The following is a 22,500-nucleotide window of genomic DNA, read 5'->3' on the forward strand; positions in this document are numbered from 1 at the left end:
ATTCACCCTATTAACACACGTTATACAACAGGTAGCTCCGACCGAGCGTTCTGATTGGCTGACATAAGCTCTCTCTATACCTGCGCTCCAATGAGCTTCACATCACACCCAGAGTGTAGAAGAGAGAGAGTAACGTTGCGCTTTGATCTGGCCACACAGCGGGGCCGCTATGGGCTGATAGTTCCAAACATACATATATACATATAATTTTGAGGGTCTTTGACATGAAAAAGTTTGAGCACCACTGATATAGAAACATGTGTTTTTCAGAATATTGTTGGGATTTAGAAGACATTTTGTAGAATCGGCTTCAGGTCTTAATGGGTTAAGATAGACAGTCTATTCTTACTATGGGAGTCAACGCTATGGTGTCGTAACTCTCTTATACGGCTCTGGTCACACCTGGCCGTTCAAATCAAAAATAAATATATATATATAAATATTAAAATCAATCTGTGCTGATCAGAGCGGCTAGAGCAGTCTGCAGACGCAGTAGCTACATCTGGCATTAGAAAAAAATAGAATTTCTATTGAATATCTTAACACATTGATTGCCAGAGTTATTTCAGATGTTTTACAGTTTATTGCCAGAGATTTTTCAAGTACTCAGGAGCTGAGATACAAAATTTTAAAGTTTTAAGTTAACAAGGAAGTGGATAGGAGTCTAGATCTTTGACTAATCATATCTCCTTGGTCTTTGGGTCAAAAAAATTAATAAAAAATAATAATAATAATAATAATAATAAATAAATAATTTCTTTTGAAAAAAAATGTTTTTCTTAAAAACGAGTTAAAGGTAGGGTAAGTGATTTGCGTTGGTTAAAATAATTGTTAAATAGCTCTATATTCTGATAGTACTCATTGCTATAGAGTGTTTGTTCAGTATTAGGAGTCTCCTTGTCTCTCCACCTCTTTATTAAACAGAAAATGCATTTTCGTTTCAGTTTCATTTCCAATTTTATCCAACCAGGACAGAGAACTCAATCAGGATATAGATTAAACAAGTGAAATTGGAAGTGATGACACTAAGAAATGAGCAGACAAAATTTGAACTGGAACACTATACAAATTAAGCTTAAAAATGGGTACTTTCTCCTGATTGGCTGAGATTTTGACACCTACCGAAAAATGTATTTTCTGTTTATTAAAGAGCTGGAGACTCAGGGAGACATCTGTTACTGAAAAAACACTTTATAGCAATGATTACTATCAGAATATAGTATTTTAACCTTTTAACAAAAAACTTTTTGTTTTAACCAAAAAATATCACTTACCCTACCTTTAACTCGATCTTGGCAATCAATGTGTTAAAGGTTCTATGACATTCATTTCACTTTTTTTATTTTTTATGTTTTTTGGGGGTTTTATGACCTCAATTACACCCAAAAAAACTGAACTTTGAACATTCAGTGGATTTTCTGTGGTCTGGGGTTTTCTGAATAATTAGGCTGAAAAGTAATCTGAGCTTGGCCCTTGGGCAGTGAAGTCACAGGCCATTAATCCCGCCCACTCTCCTCCTCGCCCCTCCCCTCCCCTATCCTTTCCTTTGGGGGGGGGGGGGGGGGGGCGGAGCAGAGGTGATGATTGACAGGCAAAGATTTATTTTTTCATTGCAGTTGAAAAGGCTTTAGAAATGTGAGAGAAAAACACCTGCAATGGCTCACTGGAGTGGATTTTTTTTGGTGGACTTTTTATACACGTTTGAAGGACCATGACAAAGACTTTTAATGTGTGGTAAAACTGAACGTCATGAAACTTCAACCCATTAAGACTTTTCTTTGGCTATTCAAAAATAGCAGATCTACAAGTTCATAGCGCTTGTAGATCTGCTATTTTTTTAAAGCGAACATTTGTAAAGCATTTTGTTCCAGGGATACCCAGAAGCAAAGATTTGAGTTGCAAATCTATATATATATATATTCAAAGATTTACACAAATCTTCACGATTTTTCAAAAATAGCAGATCTACAAGCTTGCTATGAGCTGATATTTTTGAATAGCCAAAGTATGAAACATGGATAAAGGGTTCACACAGATGCGATCCCGGTGTGAATGGGAAATTCACCCATTCACCCCCCTCAAGGGCCCCTCAAGGACCCCCAGACCCTACTTTGAGAACCTCTGGATCTAAACCTGGAGACATTAAGAACACATGTTTCGGGGGTTAAATGATGAACATGATGATTGACAGACCTGTATGGTGGTGTTCCCGCCCTCCAGCAGGGCGATAGCCAATAGGATGCTCTCCTGGAAGACGCGGTCGCTGGTGGTGTTCATGATGAGGTCGATGACCAGGTCAGACGCTCCCTCCTTGTCCAGGTGACACTGGACTTCCCCCAGACTCATCTCCCCTCTGCTCAGTGACCCCGGACCCCCTAGTCCTGTAGAGTAGAACAGACGTTAAAGGACCCCCAGACTCATCTCCCCTCTGCTCAGTGACCCCGGACCCCCCAGTCCTGTAGAGTAGAACAGACGTTAAAGGACCCCCAGACTCATCTCCCCTCTGCTCAGTGACCCCGGACCCCCCAGTCCTGTAGAGTAGAACAGACGTTAAAGGACCCCCAGACTCATCTCCCCTCTGCTCAGTGACCCCGGACCCCCCAGTCCTGTAGAGTAGAACAGACGTTAAAGGACCCCCAGACTCATCTCCCCTCTGCTCAGAGAGCCCGGACCCCCCAGTCCTGTAGAGTAGGGTCATAACAGACAGAACAGCGCCCATACCCTAGGTGGGGTTGGTGAAAGGGCCTACTCTGTGTGGAGTTTGCATGTTCTCCCCGTGTCCCCTAGGGTAGTTAATACCCTCACAAAAACATGTAGTAATCCTGGTCACTATACCGCCTCCCCCATGACAGCCGGGGCGCCTGATGGAGGGGAAGGGAACTGGTTGGAATAACGTGTTCCTTCCACGCGCTACGTCCAACCAGGGAAACTCCCCCCTGTCAGGTGACAAGAAGGTCAGTTGGCTCTCATGCCTGAAGGAAGCATGAGCTCGGCCCTGGCCTCACTACTGTGGGGGACTGGTGTAGTGCTGGTGTAGGGCTGGTGTAGTGCTGGTGTAGTGCTGGTGTAGGGCTGGTGTAGCGCCCAGGATCACTTAGGAAATTGGCACCGGGTGAAAAAAATGGGTTACAAAAATCGCGGGATAAAAATGTATTTAAAAAAAAAATAACAGACAGAACAGACGTTAAAGGACCCCCTAGTCCTGTAGAGTAGGGTCATAACAGACAGAACAGACCTTAAAGGACCCCCTAGTCCTGTAGAGTAGGGTCATAACAGACAGAACAGACCTTAAAGGACCCCCAGACTCATCTCCCCTCTGACCCCGGACCCCCCAGTCCTGTAGAGTAGGGTCATAACAGACAGAACAGACGTTAAAGGACCCCCTAGTCCTGTATAGTAGGGTCATATCAGACAGAACAGACCTTAAAGGACCCCCAGACTCATCTCCCCTCTGACCCCGGACCCCCCAGTCCTGTAGAGTAGGGTCATATCAGACTAGGGCTGTCAACTTTCCTCAGAAATTATATTAGAATATTGGTCTTAAAAATTGGCAGATATTCAAATATATTCAATTATTACTATTTATTTTATTATTTTCTTAAAAAATAAATAAAAATAAAATATGTATCGAGTGCTTGGATCCAATAAAACATATATTTTGTTTGTTTTTACAACTTGATACATAGTTTTTTGTATTGTCCCCCCCTTTTTTTTATATTCGAATATTAATTTTCATATTTGAATATACATATTTTCCCCATATTCAAGGAATATTTGATATTCGAATATTAATTCACCAGCCCTATATCAGACAGAACAGACGCTAAAGGATTAGAGCGGTGCTTCTCAGATTTATTTTTATCTTTTTTATCAGTTTTTTTCACGGACAGAGGCCGCCGGTTTAGACCCGGGGCGAGGGTGTTTTAGGACGACGGTTCTTCTTCTATTCCATTTCTGAATGGAGAGAGGTGCGCGTCTCTGTGCAATGGAGAGAAGGACGGCCGATGTTTCCTTTTTGCATGATATTGTTTGATGGCGATACAATCATGACTGATACACATGAAAGACGAGTAGACCCTTCACAGCTAATAGAGTAAAATTTTTAATTTTAAGAATCGGTTCAGAATTTAATGAGTAGCATGGTTATAGTTAAAGGTAGGGTAAGTGATATTTTTTGGTTAAAACAAAAAGTATTTTGTTAAAAGGTTAAAATACTATATTCTGATAGTAATCATTGCTATAGAGTGTTTGTTCAGTAACAGATGTCTCCCTGTCTCTCCAGCTCTTTAATAAACAGAAAATAAATTTTTCGGTAGGTGTCAAAATCTCAGCCAATCAGGAGAAAGTACCCATTTTTAAGCTTAATTTGTATAGTGTTCCAGTTCCAATTTTGCATGCTAATTTCTTAGTGTCATCACTTCCAATTTCACTTGTTTAATCTGTATTCTGATTGAGTTCTCTGTCCTGGTTGGATAAAATTGGAAATGAAACTGAAACGAAAATGCATTTTCTGTTTAATAAAGAGGTGGAGAGACAAGGAGACTCCTAATACTGAACAAACACTCTATAGCAATGAGTACTATCAGAATATAGAGCTATTTAACAATTATTTTAACCAACGCAAATCACTTACCCTACCTTTAAATGTGAAGCTCTTTCTGCTATAAATATGCATCCATGCGTTCTGCGCGCCTGTCGGCGGTCAAACCGGTTTTTAAATGGTCCTCATTTACAATTCGGCCGATTGCAAATGAGGACCATTTGCAATCGAGAATATAAATCGAGAATATAATTGTTTTCAAATGAGCCTCATTTGAAAACAAAGGAGACTTGCTGTGTTTGGCTAAAACTATCACAGTGGTTCTGAAACCTTTCAGGCCGTGACTCGCCCAACATAATCATATTTGAACTGGGGACCCCCAACATAATCATATCTGAACTGGGGACCCCCAACATAATCATATCTGAACTGGGGACCCCCAACATAATCATATCTGAACTGGGGACCCCCAACATAATCATATCTGAACTGGGGACCCCCAACATAATCATATCTGAACTGGGGACCGGGACCCTCCAAAATAATCATATTTGGAACCCCCACCCTGAAGCACTTGGAGTTGTAGGAGTTGAGGCATTACATTTAGTGTGACTCAGTTCCACAGACACTATATATTGTGAAAATATCCGACATACAAACGTGTAGATCGGCTATTTTCACAATGTTTGCCTCTTTCTTATGTAATATTTGACAATTTGGCCAATTTGGTTTTAAAAAGGTCTTAAAAGTCCTTAAAATTGTGACTTTATAAACGTGCAGATACCCTGTATACACTTATACTGTATGTTGGTTTGTTTAATGTTGAGTGAGAAAACAATGTTGCACATTAAGATAATCATCTGGGGACCCCCCAAAATAATCTGGGGACCCCCCTGGGGACCCTAACCCACAGTTTGAGAACCAGTGAGAAAAGCTATGACATGTGAATGTCTTCTGTGAAAAGGGTGCAGCGAGCGCACACACGCGCACACACACACACACACACACACACACACACACACACACACACACACACACACACACACACACACACACACACACACACACACACACACACACACACACACACACACACACAGTCAACATGTCATCTCGTTCCATATATCAACGCCACAGTAATGTAACACATCATCACAATGCATTATGGGTCTGCAGGTGCCAGCTGTGATCACACGGCCATCTGTCTCCAACAAGGAAGCTATTGAGATGTTTTCTCTGTTCTCTGGGTCGCTGTGTGGAGCGTTAAGCGCTTCTCTGTTCTCTGGGTCACTGTGTGGAGCGTTAAGCGCTTCTCTGTTCTCTGGGTCACTGTGTGGAGCGTTAAGCGCTTCTCTGTTCTCTGGGTCACTGTGTGGAGCGTTAAGCACTTCTCACTGCAGTGGAGCGCTTGTTTTGGTTCACACATCCGCCTGCGTACGTGCAAATGTTTTACAACAAAAGCATGACTTTTTAAACCATTGCCGCCGTCAATGCACTGGATCTAGAGTTTTGTACCACTTCACTTCCAACAGCATCCAAGCTGTGCAGGAATATCCACGTCAGTGTCTTCTTGCGACCTGTTGAGATACAATGTGTGTGGACGCCCGGCCTTGCCGTTACCATGGAAACCTGGGGTTTCCCCTGAAAGTGTTGGAAGTGTTTGCTTGGCAAGATAAAACATTCAGCTCATCTCCGGTGCTGGTACTTGACTTAGTTTTTCCTGACACTTCCCCATCGGTGTCCTGTATACACCTCCTCCATGGACCCTGCACTACACCACCTCCTCCATGGACCCTGCACTACACCACCTCCTCCATGGACCCTGCACTACACCACCTCCTCCATGGACCCTGCACTACACCACCTCCTTCATGGACCCTGCACTACACCACCTCCTTCATGGACCCTGCACTACACCACCTCCTTCATGGACCCTGCACTACACCACCTCCTCCATGGACCCTGCACTACACCACCTCCTTCATGGACCCTGCACTACACCACCTCCTTCATGGACCCTGCACTACACCACCTCCTTCATGGACCCTGCACTACACCACCTCCTCCATGGACCCTGCACTACACCACCTCCTTCATGGACCCTGCACTACACCACCTCCTTCATGGACCCTGCACTACACCACCTCCTTCATGGACCCTGCACTACACCACCTCCTTCATGGACCCTGCTCTACACCACCTCCTTCATGGACCCTGCACTACGCCACCTCCTTCATGGACCCTGCTCTACACCACCTCCTTCATGGACCCTGCTCTACACCACCTCCTTCATGGACCCTGCACTACGCCACCTCCTTCATGGGAGATGGGAGATCGTGGAGATCAAACACGACACGGAACATTCAGTGGCAGCATTCTGGTTGCTCATCAACATAACCAAAGTCATCACCAGTCCTCTTCTGGTTGGACTGATTCTTGAGTCTGGTACGAGCTTGTAGATCTGCTATTTTTTTTTAATCGTGAAAATAAGCGCAAATCTTTGAATATATATTCTTTTAAAGCGAACATTTTTAGCTCAAATCTTTGCTTCTGGGGGTCCCTGGAACAACATATTTTGAGATGGGGGTTCGCGGCCAAATACATATAATTTTGAGGGTCCTTGACATGAAAAAGATTGAGCACCACTGATACAGAAACATAGGTTTTTCAGAAAACTGTTGGGATTTAGGAGACATGTAGAATCGGCTTCAGGTCTTAATGGGTTAAAAGACGTAGGGGGTCTCGTAGAGAAAATTGAAAACAACTATTGTGCCGCCGAGATAATCCATTCTATAATTATAGACAGTTGAATGTGGCTCATTTTCACCAAAAAGCAACAGAAAGCAGAGAAAAAGGCATTTTTCTGCTTCATTACAATTTGCTGCTTCATTGCTTCTCTGGGAGTCAAATGGTGACTCATAGGTTAGCGAACAGCGCCATCTAGTGTAAAACCACTGAAAACGTCGTTGGCAGTCTGAGCCTTAGCAAAATATGACGAGAAATCTGGTCTTTGGCGCTCAAAGAGTTAATCCAGAGCGACAAACAACCGCGATCAGACGATGTCAGAAGTGTGACGGGTGGTGGTGTTCTCTCACCTGATTGGCTCCTGCCGGGGCCCCACCGGGCAGACCGACAGTGTTCTCTCACCTGATTGGCTCTTGCCGGGCCCCGCCGGGCCGAGGGGTCCGTTGGTGAAGGAGGCGGTCAGGCTGTCTCTGCGGCCCCCGCTGCGGTGGAAGTTACCATAGTAACGGTTCACCAGGATCTGCCTCAGTGCCTCGCCCTGCCGGGGGGGGAGAGGACACGCCCATTAACACACTGCTTCTCAACATAGGGTTCAGGGACCACCAGGGGTCTAACTGGGACACTTACAGGTCCGGATACGGGTCCATTTGGTTCCATTTGTACACAACTCTACCTGGGCTCATAGGGAAGGAGTAGTGTGAAGATACTCCTCCAGACAACAAGGTTCATGCAGTGAAGTGCAGTGTTTTTGGTTAAATTGTTTTTTCGGACATTTTATTGATCTGAAACAGTAGCCTGCATGTTTCTCGACCAATCAGAGAGTCCCATCCCCCTGGGCTATGGGAAAGGCATTAGCCAGAGAATGCTATGTTTGTAGCATGTGTACAGTGTGAAGCATGTTTATGTTACTGTGTTTGCTTATTTCTAACCTAAAATATTTTCAGATACATATTTTAGTGTACCGTTTGGTAGGGGTGTCAGAAAAAAAACCCGATTCGAATACGAATCACGATTCTAATGTTGGACAACTCAGAGTCCATTTCCATTTTCCAAAAATCTATTCAATTTTTTTTTCTTTTTTTTTTTTGATCTTGGATTTACCTTTGTGTGTTTACAAGTTAATAAAACCTTTACAATTATAAAAGCTACGTAAATGTACTATGCTGAATCGAGAATCCTTTTGAATCGTCTTTTTTGAAAAGCCTTTGAATTGAAAAAAAAAATATGTTTAATCGAGAATCGTTTGTTTTGACAAAATCTGAAAAAAAACGAACATCGTGACGCCAAGAATCGGAATCGAATCGTGAGATAGCAGACGATTCACAGCCCTACCGTTTAAGTTTAAAACGAGTATTGCACCGTCTGGACTTCATCTAGAGATGGATAACTACGGAGCACCTGAAGGGACATTACTAGGTAGATTGTTTTAAGGGTAGGTAAACATTTTTAAAGGGTCACTTTATTTTTAAAAGCTGGCGGTGGTTTTGTGGTATGGGGAAAAGAATCATATGTTGGCAGAAAAAATTGGCTATAAAAACATTTTTTTTAGGGGGTGACATTTTTTTAAAAGGGGAAGGATTTTTTTCAAAGTGAGTGTTTTTTTTCAAAGTCGTGCGCACGACTTTGAAAGAGGATTTTTTTTTCAAAGATTGTGTTTTCTTTCAGAAGGAGATTTTTTTTTTCAATACAATTTTTTTTTCTTATTTTTTAGGTAATTTTTCTTTTTTTTTCCAAGTATTGTTTCATCTTCAAAGTTTTTTTTACAACGGCCAGGGGTCCACAGGGGTCCCCGTGGCGGGGGTGTCGGCCGGGGTTCCACCGAGGTCCCCGTGGACCGGCCAGGGGTCCACGGGGGTCCCCGTGGCGGCCGGGGGTCCACGGGGGTCCCCGTGGCGGCCGGTGCTCAGCTGCCCGACCCTTCCTGGGTACCAGATGGGACGAGTCCCATCCCTGCCCTGGAGGTGCGCCTCGGAGCTCCGGGCGGCCCGTGGACCGTCTCTACCCGGCGAAGGTGGGGTCCCCTCTTCCCCCTCTGCTGAGTTGCTCCGGGGCTCGGGCAGGGACAACGGGGGACCCCCCCTGGAGCTCGGCGGCACACCTCCAGAGCTGGGAGGGGGGCACTCGTCCCTTCTGGTACCCAGGAAGAGTGGCCCTTCGGACGGGTTGAGCAGCTGAGCACCATCCCTGGATGTTCCATCAGAACGGGGCTCCCCGTGGCGTACAAAAATGTCATTCTCTAAAAAGATTATTTTATACACCCTTTAATATAAAGCAACTAAAAAGAAAATGTTAACCCCCCAAAAAAAATCCTTCCCCTTTTAAAAAAATGTCACCCCCTAAAAAAAATGTTTTTATAGCCTCCTCTTTTTTTCTGCCAACATATGATTTTTTTCCCCATACCACAAAACATAAACCGCCAGCTTTTAAAAATAAAGTGACCCTTTAAAAATGTTTACCTACCCTTAAAACAGTCTACCTAGTAATGTCCCTTCAGGGGCTCCGTAGATAACTGACGTAGCAGCTCATGAGTCTTTCCCTAATTAAAACCAGGTGTTCATCGAGGAACGTGCAGCTGTGGGAAACAAAAACACTAAATGATAATGATAGATATATATGTACTCATGTATTCTACAAGTGTGAACAACATATTGTTCATTTCCCCACGTCTTTAAAGCTCTATATTCTGATAGTAATCATCAGGTCTCCACGTTCCTCCTGCTCTTTAACTCTTTGAGACCGGGAAGGCATCTGTGTGTCATTTTTAGATTGCGTTGGGCTATTCAAAAATGGCAAATATACAAGCTCATAGCACGGCACCACGCTATGAGCTTGTAGATCTGCTATTTTTGGGAAATCACGAAAAATGTTGCAAATATTATTATTTTTATATTTATTTTTTTTGGCGGACATTTGTAACTCAAATCTTTTCTTCTGGGGGTTCCTGGAACTAAATATTTTACAAATATATTTAAAAATACATAATCCAAGATTTTGCCACGAATTTTCACGATTTTTCAAAAGTAGCAGATCTACAAGCTCATAGCGCGGCACTCGGTGCCGCGCTATGAGCTTGTAGATCTGCTATTTTTGAATAGCCAAAGACATCTAAAAATGACACACAGATGTGTTAATAAACAGAACATACAGGCTCAGGTGGGTGTCAGGTGACCAATTTCAGCCAATCAAGAAATAGAAGCCATTTGTCAGCTTCAACAATTATTATTGTGTTTCTTCATCTGCTCCTTTCTTTGTTTCTGTGTTTATCCTCTATGAACGCTCTCTCCTGATTGGATCAAATTGGCATCCTGGCCTGAACATGTATTTTCTATTTACTAAACAGCTGTAGAGACATGGAGACTGTGTTACTGAACAAACACTCTATAACAATGAGTATTATGGGGATAAAACACTGTTTAACTCTTATTTAAAAAAGAACAATATCACGTACACCTCCTTTAACATCAGTAGCAGTGGGCTTGCTTAGCGACGACGCGCGTGGGGTCCTGATTTCAGACAGGCAGACTGGAGCCCCCCCCCCTCCCCCCCTCCTCCCAAAATGACTCATCACCCACTGACGACGGTACTGTTGTCATAGTAACCAATTACTACCTGAAAGACCTCCCATGGATGAAAGGATGTGTGTGTGTGTGTGTGTGTGTGTGTGAGTGTGAGTGTGAGTGTGAGTGTGTGTGTGTGTGTGTGTGGTTACATATGGGGACAAACATTGTGTTTATGTAACCAGTGGACAGTGGGGACGATGGAGCATGGAGGACAGAATACTTGAATACAGAACACTGTTCCTAAAGGTCAGGGTTGTTGCTGGAAGGAATCTAAGTCAACGCAACGTCCACAAGACTGTGTGTGTGTGTGTGTGTGTGTGTGTGTGTGTGTGTGTGTGTTACTGACGTCACCTTTGGGGACAAACGTACATGTACTTTATGTAACCAGTGGGTTGATGGTCAAATCAGGGACAGAATTGGTCCTCAACGCGTTTCTAATACTTTCAAAAGGTTTCAAAGGTTTCGAGTCGGAGTTAGAGAAATATAAATGAATTTATGTCAATGCATCATCTAGGGCTGTCACACAGATGGGACATGTTTTATTATCCTACCGGAGGTTTAAAATTATCCTATTTAAAAAAAAACTATGGTACAAAAGAACAGAGAGAGAGAGAGAGAGAGAGACAGAGAGAGAGAGAGAGAGAGAGAGAGAGAGAGAGTAGACTACACATATATTATGTTCATGTACATTTTTGCCAATAAAGCATCCATCAATCAATCAACGGTTGAGCTCTGGTCGTCAGGATTGGTTTATCTTCATGTCACTGAGAGTATTTTGCATGAATTGAGAATTCTTTATAAAATACACATAAATAAATAAATAAATAAATAAAAGTGTTCCTGCTAATTCATTCACTGTGGAAGGAATTCAACACCTTTATACTGTGTCGGAAATATTTTACCAATGAATTCATCTCTCTCTTAGTGGAGATTATTTTGTCTTATTAATTTGATTTATTTTTTATTTTAAATATATGTTGTCATTATGCCCGTGGGCACAGTATGCTCTAAAAGAACATGTTTCATTACACCACATCTTTAATGGTTTATTTACAATAGTGTAAAACAGTGGTTCTCAAACTTTGTCATGTCAAGGACCCCCAAATTGACACTTATTAGCCCGCAGACCCCCATTTGAACAGATATGCCAGGGACCCCCAAAAGAGAAGATTTTTACGGCTCTCTAGCAGTGATTCTCAACCATTTTAATATCAAGGACCCACAGTTTTTGCCAGACCCAAGGGGTCGGCGTACATGAGGCTTGGTCGGTCGGTCGGTCGGTCTGTCCCTCTTCTCCTCTGCACACACGTCATGCAAAGTCCGGCCATTCAGATTTCAACCACTAGGGGTCTGGCAGTACCAGGTCTCCTGGTTCCCTTGTTTGACATGCATTAGGCTACGGACCCCAATTTATATTTATATACTCTGGGAACCCAATTTATATTGTAAATTGATTGTAATCAATTGTAATCAATATGATTATATGTAATCATATTAATTTAACTCTGAGAGTGTACAAATGGAAGTGTACACTCTCAGAGTTACAGATCCACAAAGGTCCATTTGGTTCCTATCCATCATTTAGCTGGGGACCCCCTGGAACCCCCTCATGTACCCCTGGGGGTCCCCGGACCCCACTTTGAGAACCAATAGTGTAAAAGATGCACATGCTACTGTCTTTGTTTATTTCTGAAAACCACCAATGCTGTTATTGTTATTGTAACCTAGGATGGTCATTTGATGAAAAAACTAAACAAATCCCCAGAACAGTTTGAATGCTATATAGCAGGCTTGTCAAACTCGCGGCCCGCAGGCGTTTTGCGGCCCGCGGAAAGGTCCACTGCGGCCCGCGAAATACCTTTAAAAATAGTAAATTGATACTACATATAACAGACATAGAGTCGGAGTTTGCGACGTTGCCTTGCTGAGCGTCCAAGCAGCTCTCCCCCCCTCCCCCAAAATGAGTTTGACACCCCTGCTATATAGAGTCTAGAACTACACCTCCTGAATGTTATATAGAGTCTGGAACTACACCTCCTGAATGTTATATAGAGTCTAGAACTACACCTCCTGAATGTTATATAGAGTCTGGAACTACACCTCCTGAATGTTATATAGAGTCTGGAACTACACCTCCTGAATGTTATATAGAGTCTGGAACTACACCTCCTGAATGTTATATAGAGTCTGGAACTACACCTCCTGAATGTTATATAGAGTCTAGAACTACACCTCCTGAATGTTATATAGAGTCTGGAACTACACCTCCTGAATGTTATATAGAGTCTGGAACTACACCTCCTGAATGTTATATAGAGTCTGGAACTACACCTCCTGAATGTTATAGAGTCTGGAACTACACCTCCTGAATGTTATAGAGAGATTTTACTGGCTAGGTTCAATCTTTATCCATCATAAATAGACACACAAAGCTCAAACACAGGAATTCTATAACCACTGACACATGGTGGCCAGGCCTTTTCAGAGTGTTTGAGGTTTAGTCAGACCTGACAGAGCTGGCATGCAGACTGACTACCTGCCCTAGAGAGCTGACAGACAGACAGACAGACAGACAGACAGACAGCGTGAGGTGAGTACCTACCCTCTTCTGGTCCAGCAGGATCTTTTCAGGCTGGTTCAGATCCAGCTCCTTGGGGTTGCAGTGAGGTTGCAGTTAGTGACAGCCAGGTCGACAGAAACAAAGCAACAGTTAGTGTTTCGTGCAGTATAGTAGGGTCATGACCACACACACACACACACACACACACACACACACACACACACACACACACACACACACACACACACACACACACACACACACACACACACACACACACACACACACACACACACACACACACACACACACACACACACACACACAGGGTTGCAGGGCATGCAGAGACGTAGAGCCATGCTGGGGATGTTAGCGAAGGGTGACAGGGTCATGTCAGGATGATGGAGGAGAGCTGAAAGAGGTGATTGGGTGTGTGAGAATGACACCTAGTTTACTATCCATGTAGTCACGCTATTCCACTACACCCTAACGCTATTCCACTACACCCCTACCCTATTCCACTACACCCTAACCCTATTCCACTACACCCTAACCCTATTCCACTACACCCTTACCCTATTCCACTACACCCTTACCCTATTCCACTACACCCTAACCCTATTCCACTACACCCTAACCCTATTCCACTACACCCTAACCTATTCCACTACACCCGAACCCTATTCCACTACACCCTAACCTATTCCACTACACCCTAACCTATTCCACTACACCCTAACCTATTCCACTACACCCTAACCTATTCCACTACACCCTAACCCTATTCCACTACACCCTAACCCTATTCCACTACACCCTAACCTATTCCACTACACCCTAACCCTATTCCACTACACCCTAACCCTATTCCACTACACCCTAACCTATTCCACTACACCCTAACCTATTCCACTACACCCTAACCTATTCCACTACACCCTAACCCTATTACACTACACCCTAACCCTATTCCACTACACACTAACCTATTCCACTACACCCTAACCTATTCCACTACACCCTAACCCTATTCCACTACACCCTAACCCTATTCCACTACACACTAACCTATTCCACTACACCCTAACCTATTCCACTACACCCTAACCTATTCCACTACACCCTAACCCTATTCCACTACACCCTAACCTATTCCACTACACCCTAACCTATTCCACTACACCCTAACCTATTCCACTACACCCTAACCCTATTCCACTACACCCTAACCTATTCCACTACACCCTAACCCTATTCCACTACACCCTAACCTATTCCACTACACCCTAACTCTATTCCACTACACCCTAACCTATTCCACTACACCCTAACCTATCCCTAACCTATTCCACTACACCCTAACCTATCCCTAACCTATTCCACTACACCCTAACTCTATTCCACTACACCCTAACCTATTCCACTACACCCTAACCTATTCCACTACACCCTAACCTATTCCACTACACCCTAACCTATTCCACTACACCCTAACCTATCCCTAACCTATTCCACTACACCCTAACTCTATTCCACTACACCCTAACCTATTCCACTACACCCTAACCTATTCCACTACACCCTAACCTATTCCACTACACCCTAACCCTATTCCACTACACCCTAACCTATTCCACTACACCCTAACCCTATTCCACTACACCCTAACCTATTCCACTACACCCTAACCTATTCCACTACACCCTAACCCTATTCCACTACACCCTAACCCTATTCCACTACACCCTAACCTATTCCACTACACCCTAACCCTATTCCACATCTACACCTACACTACACCAAACACACCATGTATTTAACCACACTCACACTGCGAACACTTTCCCCCCAATATGGCTGCTTTGGTGTTTAAGTGCTTATATTATTATTATTATTATTATTATTATATTAAGGTCAATTTAAAATAAATAGTGAAAATCGACAAGCTGACCTGCTAGTTTTAGTATATTGGAGAATCTTTGAAGATTTCTGAAAACATTTATATTAATTCCACCCCATATATTCCCCCCATACACATTTATATTCATCCCCCCATATATATATATATACATATACATACATACATACACACACACACACACACACACACACACACACACACACACACACACACACACACACACACACACACACACACACACACACACACATTATATCATAAAACAAAACAGAAAAGTAGGATAGACTACACCTGCTCTACAGTAGCAAGTAAATGGAGTTACACATAAAACTAAACAATATGATGACATCACCATGAATATGTTAATAACACACATTTCACCTAGCAACACGTGTGTGTGTGTGTGTGTGTGTGTGTGTGTGTGTGTGTGTGTGTGTGTGTGTGTGTCCAGATGTCATTACATAAAACACACACATGGGGGGGGGGGGTTATGTAAGCATTCTCAAAGGGAACGAGGACACTCAACCTGTGACATACATGATGCTGATTGGTCCATCTGTCACACACAGAGAGAGAGAGAGAGAGAGAGAGAGAGAGAGAGAGAGAGAGAGAGAGAGAGAGAGAGACACAAGCCTGTCACAATTATTACATAATCTCAATTATTTGAGATAGACGCAATTTTTTATTTTACATAACCGTCATAATGGTTTCCTTTGTTGAGAACGGTTCATACATTTTGAGAAATGTTCTAAAATAGTGGAAATAGCAGATCTACAAGTCCAGATCTACACCAAAAAGCTTGTAGAAATAGCAGATTTACAAGCTCACAACACGTTGCGATGCAACACATTGTGAGCTTGCAGATCGTCCATTTCCACTATTTTGTGACACATTTTGAGTATATATGATGAAATATGGCATAGTTTGGCCAAAATACGTTATTTATTTAGATTATTGGTGTCAGTCACTGTCAGTCATTACACAGAGAGAGAGAGAGAGAGAGAGAGAGAGAGAGAGAGAGAGAGAGAGACAGAGAGAGAGAGACAGAGACCTATCAGAACCAGAGACAGAACACAGGACATACGTAATGTAGCAATGCATTGTGGGTAGAGTACGACCTGCTGTCTCTCTGCACACAACTGTCTCTCTGCACTAAACTGTCTCTCTGCACTAAACTGTCTCTCTGCACTAAACTGTCTCTCTGCACTAAACTGTCTCTCTGCACTAAACTGTCTCTCTGCACTAAACTGTCTCTCTGCACTAAACTGTCTCTCTGCACCACACAAGAGACTGTCTCTCTTTACACTGGAAAACCACTTACATATTTAGCATAATAGCACATACCTCACTAAACCTACAGGTAGCAGGCCAGACGAGGCCGGGCCTGGTCTGGTCAGGTCAGGCATCAAAATCGGTTGCTGAGCAGTGTTGCCAAATTTTGCGAGAGAAATAAGCAAAAAAGTCTATGAAATAATTGCTATTTGAAAATAGCAGATCTACAAGCTCATAGCAAAAAAACAAACAAACAATGATATCATTAAAAAAATCTAAAACAGAATAAACCACTGGTTTAAACAACACTAGGAAGCAAAGCCCAAATAATCAACTCCACTTTAGAAACAAGCCCAAAGAACCACAGCGACTTTACAGAAAAACAAGCTCAAAGTTGCTTATAATAAGCGGACATGGCAACACTGGTGCTGAGCGTAGCAGCTATGTGAGCAGCTGGGTTCTGACCACAGAGCCCCCCCCTCCCTCTCATCCACCCCCCCCCCCCCACACAGTGCTTTCCACTGGGCTGGAATCTCCCCATGGCCCCTGATCAGCCACTTCCACGTTAGAGAGGACGTAGACGCACGCACGCACGCACACACACACACACACACACACACACACACACACACACACACACACACACACACACACACACACACACACACACACACACACACACACACACACACACACACACACACACACACACACACACACACACACACACACACACACACACAGTTGACTAAGACTAAAAGATTAAGCTTTTGATATTTAGTCGACTAAGACTTTTTCAGAAGACTAACATAGGACTAAAACTAAATGGTTTGTTATTCAAAAGACTAAAGACTTATTTTAGTTTACTGTCAAAATGAACACTGCGTCACTGTGGCTGAAATAATGTGAGGGAGGACAAACATGGAGGCAGGGACGTGCAGAAGGATTTGGAGAGGCAGGGGCTGGAATTTCAAAAGGGCACTTTTTGGATTTTGTTTCACGGACAATTATCATACTTTTAGGCCCAAAAACCCAGAGAAGGTATCACTGCGTGCTTAATGGCCTCAAAGTCACGCACCCAACAAGCTTTGAACTGAGCAGATTGGACATTCCGTTCCAGAGATAATGGCCAAAACATCTTGAAAACGGCCACTTTCGCCGATTTTCGATCGCCGATTTTTGGCCATTGTCGCCCGTTTTTCTTTAATAACACGGGCAAGGAAGGTCGTACGGCGACAAACTAGATACCTGAGAAAAGTTCACTTTGAGCTGCATCCAACACATCCACTGGCATTTCCGTCAGCCTTACCGTTAGCCCGCTTGGGGCAGTTGAACTTTTCTTCCTTTTTTTCCTTTTTTTTCCCAGTCTGGAGAGGGCACTTTTTTAGCGACGGGTAAAAGGGCAGGGGCTCAAGCCCCCTTTCATGTCTATGTGTGCACGTGCCTGCATGGAGGTGGAAGTCTCTAAAGGTCATGTTTATGCACATCTATATTATAGAATAAGTCATATAAGGAAGGACAAACAGTCTCTATTCTCTAAAGCAGGGGTCTTCAACAGGGGGTCCTCAGAGTTACTACAGGGGGTCCTCAGAGTTACTACAGGGGGTCCTCAGAGTTACTACAGGGGGTCCTCAGAGTTACTACAGGGGGTCCGCCTAATCTTTGTGTGATATGATTTTTTTTTACCTTAACCACTTGAACCCTAGCATCCCTTTTCTGAGGAGAACTTTAACCAAAAATAGCAGATCTACAAGCTCACAACGCCTCACGCTGCGAGGCGTTGTGAGCTTGTAGATCGGCTATTTTGGCAAAGAGGCTATAGGTCTAGAGGGAAAAAAGAGCAGATCAAGTAAACGAAAAAGGTTTAATCTGAAACACAATTTTATACAATATAGAGTAGGGGGTCCCTGCTTTGTCTCTCTCTCAGCTAGGGGGTCCTTGGGCTGAAAACGTTGAAGACCCCTGTCCTGCTCTAAGGGTCATGTTTATGCACATCTATATAGTGTCTCTGGACGCAGGACAATGTGAAACATATCAAAGCTTCACAAACACAACAACTTCAAAAGCTCAGAAAAAACTAATGTGCTGTAAAGCAAGAGACGTTCTGAACCGCGTGGCCTCTCCTCAGGAGGACCAGAGCTGTGGCCTCTCCTCAGGAGGACCAGAGCCTCTCCTCAGGAGGACCAGAGCTGTGGCCTCTCCTCCGGAGGACCAGAGCCTCTCCTCAGGAGGACCAGAGCCTCTCCTCAGGAGGACCAGAGCCTCTCCTCAGGAGGACCAGAGCTGTGGCCTCTCCTCAGGAGGACCAGAGCTGTGGCCTCTCCTCAGGAGGACCAGAGCTGTGGCCTCTCCTCAGGAGGACCAGAGCCTCTCCTCAGGAGGACCAGAGCTGTGGCCTCTCCTCAGGAGGACCAGAGCCTCTCCTCAGGAGGACCAGAGCTGTGGCCTCTCCTCCGGAGGACCAGAGCCTTTCCTCAGGAGGACCAGAGCCTCTCCTCAGGAGGACCAGAGCTGTGGCCTCTCCTCCGGAGGACCAGAGCCTCTCCTCCGGAGGACCAGAGCCTCTCCTCAGGAGGACCAGAGCCTCTCCTCAGGAGGACCAGAGCTGTGGCCTCTCCTCAGGAGGACCAGAGCTGTGGCCTCTCCTCAGGAGGACCAGAGCTGTGGCCTCTCCTCAGGAGGACCAGAGCTGTGGCCTCTCCTCAGGAGGACCAGAGCTGTGCACACCTTTTCTCTCTTTTGATACGCAGAGTTTGTGTCTCATTCCTATAAGTCAATCATTTGACTGGTCATCAAATTATTGTCTTAGGAATGAGACAAAAACAAGAAAATATCCATGAATTCAAGTCTCCATGGGGTGAGTAATCCATAGAAAAACATTTTTTATCCCTTTAAACTAAGTATTTCAGTGTGCCCCGAGAACCTTGTCCAAATGCAACAGGTGTTTAAATTAACCCCTAACCCACATTAAAGGCCCGTATTAAACAACACTCATAACTCATTAGGTTGTGTGTGTCTGGGTGACATTATGTCTACAGTCACAGATATTCACACTTTAATCAAAAGGAATGGAACGACCAACGTACGTTTTGCCAAACCGGCTCCATTTGTTACATTCTCATATCGTGGGCGGAGCAGAAAACTCTAATCTCCATATGCTAACTTTTGGATTTTTTTTCGTTAATTAACGCGACTACTTGATCAGCATCACAAAATAATCAAAAGTAGCAGATCTACAAGCTTGTACTTGCTACTTTTGCTGTTCTTGAATTTGATTCCTGAAAAGTTAACCGTTTTGGAACATAACGAGGTTTCTACCCGACAGAGAGAATATGCTAGTCGGCATTTTAACAAACGGTCCAAAACACGAGCGAGTGGCTCTGCTGCCAACTCTGTGGAGAACCAGACCTCATGCACGAGAGAGAGACACCACACCCTAGTGTGGAGAGAGAGAGAGAGAGAGAGAGAGAGAGAGAGAGAGAGAGAGAGAGAGAGAGAGAGAGAGAGGGGGGGGGGGGGGGGGGGGGGAAGTCGTTATTATGTCACCAGGCGGACGTGAAGGAATGGTCATATAGAGACTGGCATGCATGGCAGAGATGGGTGACCCTATCACCCATCTAAAGCACCCACCACCCACTGCCAGGCTTATACACACACACACACACACACACACACACACACACACACACACCCCCCCCCCCCCCCCCGCGGCAGCCTCTCAGAGTAAACAGCTCCTCTACACTCCTCTTGGAGCTCAATGTGTGAAGGTGTGTGAGTGTGTATGTGAGTGTGAGTGTGTGTGTGTGTGTGTGTGTGTGTGTGTGCCCCGGCAGGCTTCCAGGAAAACAGAGAGAATGTTATGTAAGGAGGGTTAGAGAGCTGGCAGAGGGCCAGGGATCGTGCAGCCCGCTACGCTACGCTCAGTCAGAGAGACCAGGACATGACTGAACCTCACCAACAACCACACACACACCTCTAACAACCACACACACACACACATATAACAACCACACGCGCACACACACACACACACACACACACACACACCTCTAACAACCACACGCGCGCACACACACACACACACACACACACACACACACACACACACACACACACACACACACACACACACACACACACACACACACACACACACACACACACACACACACACCTCTAACAACCACACACACACACACACACACACACACACCTCTAACAACCACACACACAAACACACTGGAGATTAGAATGCACACACACACACACACTGGAGATTAGAATGCACGCACACACACACGCAATCACACACGTGCACAACTCAGACTTAAAACCCTAAACCTAACCTCTAAATGTCTATTCCTGACCCCTAACCCCGAGCTAAATCTGTTTTAACCATAACATAACCTTTTAAAGTTGTCCTCAAAACGTCTATTCCTCAAATTCTAGTTGTGGACACACACACACACACACACACACTCGCCTCAGACAAAGTCACAGTGACACCTATTGGCGCCTGGGGGAAATGCAGGGGAAACACCCTTATGTACAACATGATTAACAGGGTGATTTGGAGAGGAGGAGAGGAGAGGAGAGGAGAGGAGGAGAGGAGAGGAGGAGAGGAGGAGAGGAGGAGAGGAGGAGAGAAGGAGAGAAGGAGAGGAGGCTAAAACTAATGTATTCATAACAAACTTAAAGGACAACACCAACATAAAACAAAGAGGTTTATACCAACACACCATCAGAGGAGGAAGAAGTACCAAAGCATCACATGTTCATAATGTTATAGGAGAGCTTTTCATTGGTTGTAATTAATTAAACACATATTTAAGCAATACATACTTTCATACAGATTATAATAGGCTACAAAGAAGGTGTTTAAATAGTTATGTTTTATGTTGTTTTTAATTAAATAATTACATTCTATGAAAAGCTCTCCTGTAAAATTCTGAAAATGTCACTTATGGGCCAATCACGTCCTACGACTACTAGTAGCAGTGATGTCATTTACCCATCCTATAACTACTAGTAGCAGTGATGTCATTTACCCATCCTATAACTACTAGTAGCAGTGATGTCATTTACCCATCCTATAACTACTAGTAACAGTGATGTCATTTACCCATCCTATAACTACTAGTAGCAGTGATGTCATTTACCCATCCTATAACTACTAGTATCAGTGATGTCATTTACCCATCCTATAACTACTAGTAGCAGTGATGTCATTTACCCATCCTATAACTACTAGTAGCAGTGATGTCATTTACCCATCCTATAACTACTAGTAGCAGTGATGTCATTTACCCATCCTATAACTACTAGTAGCAGTGATGTCATTTACCCATCCTATAACTACTAGTAGCAGTGATGTCATTTACCCATCCTATAACTACTAGTAACAGTGATGTCATTTACCCATCCTATAACTACTTGTAGCAGTGATGTAATTTACCCATCCTATAACTACTAGGAGCAGTGATGTCATTTACCCATCCTATAACTACTAGTATCAGTGATGTCATTTACCCATCCTATAACTACTAGGAGCAGTGATGTCATTTACCCATCCTATAACTACTAGGAACAGTGATGTCATTTACCCATCCTATAACTACTAGGAGCAGTGATGTCATTTACCCATCCTATAACTACTAGGGGCAGTGATGTCATTTACCCATCCTATAACTACTAGGAACAGTGATGTCATTTACCCATCCTATAACTACTAGGAGCAGTGATGTCATTTACCCATCCTATAACTACTAGTAGCAGTGATGTCATTTACCCATCCTATAACTACTAGGAGCAGTGATGTCATTTACCCATCCTATAACTACTAGGGGCAGTGATGTCATTTACCCATCCTATAACTACTAGGGGCAGTGATGTCATTTACCCA

At 43.9% G+C, this 22,500-nt stretch overlaps 1 protein-coding gene and 1 long non-coding RNA gene across 2 annotated transcripts in view; both read right to left on the bottom strand.

Moving 5' to 3' along the window:
- The window catches only part of LOC308081510 (inositol 1,4,5-trisphosphate-gated calcium channel ITPR1-like), a gene marked incomplete at both ends in the record, with an annotated part of 36,501 nt that extends 34,155 nt beyond the window's left edge, over window positions 1–2,346 (bottom strand). Inside the window, one exon of the mRNA XM_080457884.1 lies at window positions 2,194–2,346. Coding sequence (XP_080314010.1) covers window positions 2,194–2,346 — 153 coding nt within the window. The remainder of the gene's footprint in view (window positions 1–2,193) is intronic.
- A 287-nt stretch (window positions 2,347–2,633) lies between these two features.
- Window positions 2,634–22,500, bottom strand: part of LOC308081509 — a 21,510-nt gene continuing 1,643 nt past the window's right edge. The window contains exons 2-4 of the long non-coding RNA XR_013932860.1: window positions 13,448–13,495; window positions 7,688–7,823; window positions 2,634–2,681 (exon numbers count right to left, since the gene is read on the bottom strand). This is a non-coding gene — a long non-coding RNA (uncharacterized lncRNA). The remainder of the gene's footprint in view (window positions 2,682–7,687; window positions 7,824–13,447; window positions 13,496–22,500) is intronic.

Source organism: Gymnoscopelus braueri, assembly GCF_963280865.1.
Source record: "Gymnoscopelus braueri genome assembly, contig: SCAFFOLD_340, whole genome shotgun sequence".
In the NCBI taxonomy this organism is placed as follows: domain Eukaryota; kingdom Metazoa; phylum Chordata; class Actinopteri; order Myctophiformes; family Myctophidae; genus Gymnoscopelus; species Gymnoscopelus braueri.